This window comes from Glycine max, chromosome 12 (genome assembly GCF_000004515.6).
Source record: "Glycine max cultivar Williams 82 chromosome 12, Glycine_max_v4.0, whole genome shotgun sequence".
Lineage (NCBI taxonomy): Eukaryota > Viridiplantae > Streptophyta > Magnoliopsida > Fabales > Fabaceae > Glycine > Glycine max.
The window spans coordinates 22,927,770-22,937,911 of NC_038248.2; the positions used below are offsets into that span (position 1 = coordinate 22,927,770).

The 10,142-nt window shown below is 43.3% G+C and overlaps 1 protein-coding gene and 1 pseudogene across 1 annotated transcript; both read left to right on the top strand.

Annotated features, from left to right (window-relative positions):
• Positions 1-1,255: 1,255 nt before the first annotated feature.
• Positions 1,256-2,698, top strand: LOC102667136 (uncharacterized). The gene has a single exon (XM_006593143.1). It carries the CDS (start codon positions 1,256-1,258, stop codon positions 2,696-2,698), a length of 1,443 nt encoding a protein of 480 aa, XP_006593206.1.
• A 338-nt stretch (positions 2,699-3,036) lies between these two features.
• Positions 3,037-6,134, top strand: LOC106795313 (uncharacterized; annotated as a pseudogene).
• The last annotated feature ends 4,008 nt before the right edge of the window (positions 6,135-10,142 follow it).

Here is a 10,142-nt window from a genome sequence, read left to right on the forward strand (position 1 = left end):
TTTATCAAATTTTAATCAACTTTTAATCAATCAAACATTTTCCAATTTAAAATCAACCAAACTCACATGTTATTCTTCTATGCCTTTACGGCCTCTTATTTTTCTTAAACTTTTGTTTCAAACTTTAAAATCAACCAAAACCAATCACTCGGCTTTTTACCCCAAACTACATGATTTTGATCCCATTCGGGTATGTAGGCAAAAGACTTTGTCTTTCCAAATCAACAAAATAACAAAAACATTTTTCTTTCTTTTAAACTCATCACTTTAATCCTTATACATTTAAGTATTTATTTTACAAACAAATAATCATTTTAGCATAAAGATAAAAATAAGCAAAAGGTTCCTATAGAGTACTATAGACGTTTAGGGTGCTAATACCTTCCCTTTGCATAACCAACCCCCGGACCTTGATCTCTCTTAAAAATAGGGTTTTTTTCGAACTTTCTCCCTTTTCCTCGGAAAAATAAAAGATCGGTGGTGAATCTTAAAATTGCGAGTCAACGCTAATTAATAGCCTGATATCCAAAAATCACCGCGACAAAAAAATGGCGACTCCACTGGGGATCAAAATCCTAAGTGGGTTGAACCTATTTTGTTTTTCTTTATGCTTTATTATTATTTGTAATTGTAAATACGTGCTTAAGTGTTTATCTTTTACGTGAGTGGTGAGATAAGTCCTATACCCGGACTTGAGGGAAACATAAGATAGGATGGGGTATAATCAAAGTGCCATACCAGGAGTAGTCTTGGGTTTTGGTACATGTGATAACCCCGCTCAATGGAGGTCTCTTAAAAGTAGTACCATGTCAACATGAGTAGTCGTGTTTGGCATTGTTATTTTTAAGTGACCTATGAAGTTGAGGACCTTTAGTTACCTAACCCATCTTGGCCTTTTAGGACGTAGTGCGGTGGCTAATCAAGAGTAGTCTTGAGTTGGTCGATACGCGATACTACACTCAAACGAGACTTTCCTACGAACATTGTTGGACCGGGAGTAGTCCCGTAATCCGACAATATTCGGAAGTGGTCAATGACTTTGGGAACTTGGTAGAACCCGTGATACAGGTACATGTGAAACCATAGTCCTTACCAAATGGCGTGTTTACCCTCAGCTCCAACATTACGAACTTAACCTCACCATGTTTTCTCCGTTCCTTTAGCATAACCATGCATACATGCACTCATTCATAAACTTTTTTTTTTCATCAAGTATCAAAGGATTTAGACAAGTTTTGTTGTAAACATCGTAGGAATGAACTTCACAAAGAGGAACACTCAGAAGTATAACTTCAAGGACCCGGATTTGACAAATTTAAGGAAGCTAGGATCTTTGGTAGTTAGTCCGGACGACTTCCGAAAACGCTACGGGAATTTGCTCAGCATCCTCAAGACAAACGTTGAAGAGGGGATCCTTAATACCTTGGTCCAGTTCTATGACCCTCTCTATCACTGTTTCACGTTCCCAGATTACCAGCTTGTCCCCACTTTGGAAGAATACTCCTACCTAGTCGGCTTACCGGTGTCTGACAAGTTACCTTTCAGTGGCCTCGAACCAACTCCTAAACCTTTAACTATCGCCGCAGCCCTCCACCTCAAAACTTCCGACATAACCAGTAACCTTACTACCAAAGGAGGCTTCCAAGGCCTAACTCCCAGTTTCCTCTACCAAAAAGCCTACACCTTTGCCGAAGCCACCAGTACCGGTGCCTTCGAAGCCACCCTTGCCCTACTCATCTATGGCCTTATACTCTTCCCTAACATCGACGATTTCATCGACATTAACACAATCCAAATTTTCATATCCGGAAACCCTGTCCCCACCTTACTTGCAGACACCTACCATTCCATTCACCACAGAACACAAAAGAAATGCGGAGTTATCACTTGTTGTGCACCTTTGCTATACAAGTGGTTTACTTTACATTTACCCCAAACCCACCTTTTCAAGACTAATCCAGAGAAAACCCGTTGGCCTCAGAGAATCATGTCCCTCACTCCAATTGATATCCTTTGGTACCAACCAGCTAGTAACATTGGAGTAATCATCGACAGTTGTGGAGAGTTTCCCAATGTACCCCTCATCAGTACACGTGGGGGAATCACTTACAACCCCACTCTTGCCAGACGCCAGTTTGGATACCCCATGAAGGAAAAACCTAACAACCTCTCCTTAACCGGTGAATTCTACCTCAACCACGAGGACCATGCAGGCATGAGATTGAGATTTGTGCGAGCCTGGCACACTGTTCGTAGGCTTGATAGGAATCAGTTAGGAAGAAGGACGGGTTTTGTACATGGATCCTATACTCAGTGGGTCATCGACAGAGCTTCGATTCTTGGTTTACCCTACCCCCTACCCAGGCACGTATCCTCAACCGTTCCATCACCATCCTTACCTGTGCCCTTTGATAACAAAGAGGAATGCAATGAGCAGTTGATTCAAATGCGGCTTGAAAGGGATACTTGGAAGAAAAAATACCAGGAGCTCGAGCGTGAGAATGAGACCTTGAAGGGAAAGCTGGCGCAGAAAGATCATGAGCTTTTCGTTCAGAATCAGAGGATAATTGAGAAAGATGACTTACTTCGTCGAAAGGACGCTTTGCTCAGACAGGATTCCAAGAGGAGGAGGAGGTTTATGGATTCGCTCTCTAGTGCACATCCGGATTTCGAGGATCCATCTACTCCGGGAGTTTGAGTTTGAAGCTTTTAGGACCTTATGTTTAGTTTTTTTGGCTTCTAAATCTTTTGACTTGTAAACAAAAAGTTTCTTTGTAATATTTCAATGCTTAAGTGAAGTGTTCAGATTATGATGTTTACAATTACTTCAACAAGTCCTTCGATAATAAATTGTTCTTTTTCTTTCTTTTTGCATAAGCATAATCATGCATCATCCTGCATTCATAGTTTCCGAATCGAGTCTCACACTGTGTTCACCACTTCAAAAGGTTAATCAGCCGCCGTCCGAAGAAAGTGGCCCGACGAATTCTCCACAAACCAACTCGCATTTACAACACCAGGGCTAATCGGAAAAAAATGGATCTAATTGAGCAAGAAAATCAGAGTCTCAAAGAGGAGGTTGCCACTTTACGAGAAGGAATGGATAGGTTGACGACCATGATGAATGCACTCCTGTCAGCCCAGAATTCTCAAGCTGCCGCTGCTATTGTAGATCAGCCTTTCATGCCTCCAGGTTGTACATGGGGAATGCCACCTCCAGCCTGTGGAAATCTCCAGCCCGTTGTATCTGAAGTTCCACTTCCTTTCGCTCAGCAGTCAGCGCCGGTTCCACAACCCGGCACATCTTTCCCTCAAGCTGCAATGACTTATTCAGCACCACTGATTCACACTATTCAACAAGAGGTTGAGCCAATTTACCATGCTGAAAGTATTGGAGCTCCGAATAAGATGGATGAACTCCAAGAAAGATTTGATGGTATGCAAAAAGAAGTCGAAGCCCTCCGAGGAAGAGATCTGTTCGGGAAGGATGCCCGTGAATTATGTTTGGTCCCAAATGTTACTATTCCCCACAAGTTCAAGGTGCCAGACTTCGAGAAGTATAAAGGAAACACTTGTCCCCGCAGTCACTTGGTGATGTACGCGCGGAAAATGTCCATGTATACTGATAACCATAAGTTGCTCATCCACTTCTTTCAGGACAGCCTGACTGGCGCTGCTCTGAAGTGGTATATGAATCTGGACAGTGCAAACATCCAAACCTTTAATGATCTTGGTGAAGCGTTCATTCGTCAGTATAAATACAATCTGGACATGGCCCCAGATCGTGATCAACTCCGTGCAATGATGCAGAAAGACAAGGAAACGTTCAAAGAGTACGCCCAGCGTTGGAGGGAAGTGGCTGCCTAGATTGTCCCACCATTGGAAGAAAAGGAAATGACAAAGATATTTTTGAAGACCCTGAGTCAATTTTATTACGAGAAAATGGTTGCAAGTGCACCAACGGACTTCACCGAAATGGTCAACATGGGTGTACGATTAGAGGAAGGTGTCCGAGAGGGACGTTTGACCGTGGAAAGTACTCCTGCTGCAAGTAATACCAAGAGGTTTGGAAATCACTTTGCGAAGAAGAAAAATCAAGAGGTGGGAATGATAGCCCATGGTAAACCCTAGCAGAATTACACCCCGTACCATCAGGTTGCGAATGTCGCATCCACTATCCCGAACCCAGCATATCACCAACAAAGGCCACATTACCCTTACCAATATCCTCCACCACAGTATCCCCCACAACAATACCATCAACCACAATACCCTCAACAACAACAAAATCGCAAAACCCCTCAACAACCATATCGCTCACAAAACCGCCAAAAAGTGACCTTTGATCCAATCTCGATAAAGTATGCTGATTTGCTTCCCGCTCTACTCGCTAAAAACCATGTCCAGGTCAGGGCACCTCCCCGAACACCAGATGTTTTACCCCCCTGGTACCGGCACGACCTAACATGCGCCTTCCACCAAGGAGTGCCCGGCCATGATGTTGAGCATTGCCTTGCTCTCAAGACTGAAGTCCAAAAGCTAATCCAGGCGAAACTTTTGACCTTCAAAGACTCCGACTCAAGTCCCAATGTCCAGGCCAATCCCTTACCTAACCACGGATCCTCTGTTAACATGGTCCAAGATGACCAAGAAGGTTGCCCCATTTTCAATGTTCACAATATTAGGACTCCCCTGGTCCCAATACATATCAAGATGTGCGAGGCAGCTCTGTTTGACCATGATCATGCAGCATGTGAAGTGTGTTCCGTGAATGTGAAAGGATGCCAGAAGGTACAAGAGGATGTATAAGGGTTGATAGCCAGCAAAGAATTAATCACCACCAGGAAAGACAAGGAAGTGTGTGTTATTACCCCTGAGTTCCAGCAGCTGGAAATAAGTTATAACAGTGGGAGACCAGCTACTACTCCACTAGTGATTAGCTTGCTAGGACCCGTGCCTTATGCTTCTCTAAAAGTGGTCCCTTACAAGTATAATGTCCCAATGGTGGAAAGTGGACAGGAGGTGCCTCTCCCCTCTCTAACTCCTGCGACTTATGTAGACAACATCGTCAGTAACAGCAAGGTTCTGAGGAATGGGCGTGTTATCCCCACATTGTTTTCAAAGAAAGTGAATGATCCGGTAGTTGAACAAGTGACAGTGAACGGCCCTGGTACAAAGAAGGAAATAGGCCAACCTAGTGGGACCGACAAGGATGCAAATCATGATGAAATTCTGAAACTGATCCAGAAGAGCGAGTATAAAGTGGTAGACCAGCTGCTGCAAACTCCCTCCAAAATATCTATCTTGTCTTTGCTGTTGAACTTAGAAGCACACCGTGAGGCTCTAATGAAGGTGTTAGACCAAGCTTTTGTGGAAAAGGACGTGACTGTTAATCAGCTGGACAGTATAGTAGGAAACATTACTGCATGCAATAATTTAAGTTTCAGCGATGAAGAGCTTCCTGAGGAAGGAAGAAACCACAATCTAGCGTTACACATATCAGTGAACTACAAGTCTGATGCTTTGTCAAATGTACTTGTGGACACTGGTTCCTCATTGAATGTAATGGCCAAAACAACATTAGATCAACTCTCCTACCAGGGGCCTCCCATGAGAAGAAGCGGGGTAGTCGTCAAAGCTTTTGATGGATCAAGGAAGTCAGTCATTGGGGAGGTCGACTTACCTATTACAATCGGACCATCTGTTTTCCAAATTACATTCCAGGTGATGGACATCCGAGCTACATATAGTTGTCTGTTGGGTAGGCCGTGGATCCATGAAGTTGGGGCCGTGACATCAACCTTGCATGAAAAGCTGAAGTTTGTCAGAAATGGGAGATTGGTTATTGTGAGTGGAGAAGAAGCTTTGCTGGTTAGTCATTTGTCAGCCTTTTCCTTCATTGGTGCTGATGAAACTGAAGGAACTTCTTTCCAAGGCCTGACTGTGGAGAATAAGGAGCCAGAGAAGAGTGAAGTGTCTTTTGCCACTTGGAAGAGTGCACAGAAAGTGGTGCAGGAAGGAACAGGTGTGGGATGGGGAAAAGTTGTGCAGTTGTTGTGGCGTCCCTAAATTAATGACTGGTTTAATAGTAATAATTTAAATAACAAAAACCATGTTAATTTTTTTTTCTTTTTTTTTCTTTTTCATTTCTTTCTCTTTTCACCATAACTAGGTTTAGAAGGAAAATCCTCACTATAGAGTCCTGAATGGCCAGTTCACAACTCTATTCGGAGTCAGTTCTTTCTTACCGCTCAAAATCTCTAAACTATTTTGTTGTTTCAAAAGGAAGAATGTACCAGCCATTACTTTAGGTCGTCACGTGAAAATAAAAGAATAAAATACGGTCGATAAACTCTTTTACAAATAAAGTTGCTAATGCTTTCTTTTCAAATAACAAGATCGATCATAAATGCATTCATCATTTAAAGCTGTCCAAAATATGGGAGTTTTACAAAATACAGTGTCATCCTGAGCAAAGGTGTCCGTAGTGGTGGCTTCAGCCACATGTATACAATCATCAAATTCCTATACATCAGGTCTACCCATACAAAAACAAAAGAGTAAACCTAACAGTCAGTCCTAGATACATCCACCCTCAAAAGTATACAAAACGAATCCAAAGAGCTGTCCACTAGGATGAAGAGCCTCCGCTGATCGCCATCTTCCCCGGACCACCATCCTCCGTAGAATCTGCCTCAGATGCCAACATGACTTCCTCGGGAGAATCCACCTCAGGAAGTGGGTCCTCATCGCCCTCTAGAAAGTCAAGAGCATCCACAGCAGGCTCAGGAGGTAGCTCCTTGGGATCCTCCTCAGGGTCTTCCTCGGATGACATTACCTCGATCACTTGGACAGGCTCCACTAGACGATATGGTGTAGGCGTGGGTAGTATCCACTCCACAGTGCGCTGAAGCGTCCGTGCAGGTTCATCTGGATGCACCAAAGAAGTAGCCGTGAATCGAATGGTGCCCCGAAATCGACACCTCGTGTTGCCTTCGAGGGTCTCCCAGGCTCCCTCTAGGCACTCCATCTCTACTCGATCATGGATTAGCTGTGCCGCCATCACGATCTACAAGAAGGAAAAGAAAGGGGTAGACTCTTTCACAAGAATCTAACTATGCCGCCGCACAATGCGTCTCATAACCACTACATGCAATTAAAAGGAGTATCTTAAGGCTTTTCATCTCTGGTAATCGATTACACAGACATGGTAATCGATTACTAGAGGCTAAACTCGAATTACACAGCCTCAGAACATGAAATCTGCAAAAATGCACTGTGTAATCGATTACACATACCTGGTAATCGATTACCAGTGACCCATCCCTCTGTGTAATCGATTACACAGGCTGGTAATCGATTACCAGAGGCTCCCTTAGTTTCCTGACTTCGTTTTCAAGCCTGGTAATCGATTACACCCTTTGGTAATCGATTACCAGAGACCATCTTAGCCTCCTGTCTTCATTTTTAAGCCTTGTAATCGATTACCCACCCTTGGTAATCGATTACCAGAGACCATATCTCACATATCAATCAAGTTTCACAGTTGGCCAGCCACCACAAGCCTCCTTGCTTTGTGGTCTTTGTTCCTTTTATCTGTTGACTGCCAGGAGCTCGCCTGTTTAGGTACATCACAGGTTCTCACTGACCGACTATGCCCGGGTTGGGTCGGGATTAGTCAAGCTTGGTTTTGGGCAATAGCACCCCACCTGACGTCCCCAAGGTCTCCTGACCCCCGCGACATATCTCCAGGTACCACTCTGTGGTCAACGAATAAAAGCAGGAAGTTCACCCTTCTACGCTTCCTCATCTCAAGCTTGTAGGATTATGGGGTACCCATCACATGTGGTACTAGGTGGCGGTCGGGCGATGGTGCACAACAAGTTTTCCACATCCACAAAGCGCGCATAAACCCACCATCCCCTGTTGCCCACCTCCAACTGAGCTCACGTACTCCCACGTAGCCCATATCCTCGTTTCTCTCAACACCGGGTCCCCATCAATCCTCCCAAACTTCCACAACATCCAAGCAAAACAACATTCAAACAGCACAAGCTATCACAGCCAAGCAAAACAGAGCAAAGGCAGAAAACTCTGCCAAAACACCAACCAAATCACAGCTTTTCTCACTTAAAGACCCCAGTAACAATTCCTTCGTTCCGGTTCATTAACCGTTGGATCGACTCGAAAATTTTACTGGAAGTCTCTAGTACTTAAGCCTACATTGTGACAGTTGGGATCTACTAGCAAACATCCAGAACTCATTCTGTACTACTCTTTCCACAACCCACCACACACAAGCATTTTTCTGCACAAAGCCAAAATCCTGCTGCACCTATTTTGACAGCAAAATTCTGCATAAGTGCAGATTTCGAAAATCACACTTCCTGATGGAAGCTTGCTTGTGGAGCTTCTATGGAGGCTGGATCTTTGAGCTTCAATGAGGTCCTTCAATGGTGATTTTTCACCATGGAGATGCAGCGGAAGGCAAAGGAGAAGAGGAGAAGGGAGGCGCCATCCACTAGGGAATAAGCCATGGAAGAAGGAGCTTCACCACCAAGATGAGCCTTGGATAAGAAGCTTGGAAGGATGCTTCAATGGAGGAAAAGAAAGAGGGAGAGAAAGAGAGAGGGGGGAGCACGAAATTGAAAGAATAAAAGAGGGGGAGAAGTAGAACTTTGAAGTGTGTCTCATAAGACTTTCATTCATCAAAGTTACAACAAGTGTTACACATTATAGACTAGGTAGCTTCCTTGAGAAGCTTTCTTGAGAAAACTTCCTTGAGAAGCTTCTTTGAGAAAACTTCCTTGAGAAGCTAGAGCTTAGCTACACACACCCCTCTCATAACTAAGCTCACCTCCTTGAGAAGCTTCCTTAAGAAGATTCCTAAAGAAGCTTGAGCTTAACTACACATACCTCTCTAATAGCTAAGCTCACCTCCTTGAGATGAGAAGCTAGAGCTTAGCTACACACCCCCTATAATAGCTAAGCTCACCCCCATGACAAAAAACATGAAAATACAAAAAAAAGTCCTTACTACAAAGACTACTTAAAATGCCCCAAAATACAAGGCTAAAACCCTATACTACTAGAATGGCCAAAATACAAGGCCCAGACGAAGGAAATACCTATTCTAATATTTACAAAGATAAGCGGGCTCATACTTAGCCCATGGGCTCGAAATCTACCCTAAGGCTCATGAGAACCCTAGGGTCTTTCCTTGGATCTCTAGCCCAATCTACTTGGAGTCTTCTACCCAATGCCCTTGCGGAGTAGGATTGCATCATTCCCTCCACCTTGGAAAGGATTTGACCTCAAATCCCGAGGTTCTTCATACTCTGGGCTCCTTTCCTCAACACCTGTAAAAAGAACAAAAACATATGTATTAGTGGTGTTTGGTATGTTGAAGTAAGGTAAGATCTGAAAACCCATTTCCTGGGCATCTTCCCATGAAAGAACATGGTTTCTCACCAACTCAATGAATGGTGCTACAAGTATAGAAAAATATGGGACAAACCTTTTGTAAAAGTTTGTTAAGTCATGGAAGCCCCAAATCTTTCTTATACTTGGTGGAGTGGGCCACTTAGGAATGACCTTTATTCTCTTAGGGTTCATGGGAACCCCTTGATCACTATTTGAAAAATTAAGAAAAGTAACGCAATAAAACATACCTTTTTCTATATTTTCATATTGATTATTCCTACCAAAAAGTATGACAAACCTAAGGTGTCCCATATGAGTACCTAAGTTTGTATTGAAACTAAAAATAAGAACAAACCTACCTAATGGGTCCCTATGTACACAAATCATGAAGATGTTGGGTGCATGAGTGATTTTACAAAAGAGTGTTGCACCACTCAAAACATTCACCATACCACCTATTTTAGGGACTTGGTGCCTAATAATACCTATTTTGGGCACCAACAAAGCACAAGGATTTAAGCTCTTGCGAACCAAACCCTCATCCAACAACTTCTTTACTTGAGGAATAAACTCAAGCCCAAGAGGTGTGGCAATTCTAGCAAGTGCCTTTTTACAAAAGAGAAAATGTGGAGGTTGTCTAAGAGGGAAAGTTTCTTCAATGCTTGTCTTTATTGTAAAATGAGTTTCCTTCTTAGCTAAACTCTCGGAGGAGACACTTA

Coding starts and splice junctions, on each gene's coding strand:
- LOC102667136 (XM_006593143.1), top strand. CDS start 1,256: ATGAACTTCACAAAGAGGAACACTCAGAAGTATAACTTCAAGGACCCG.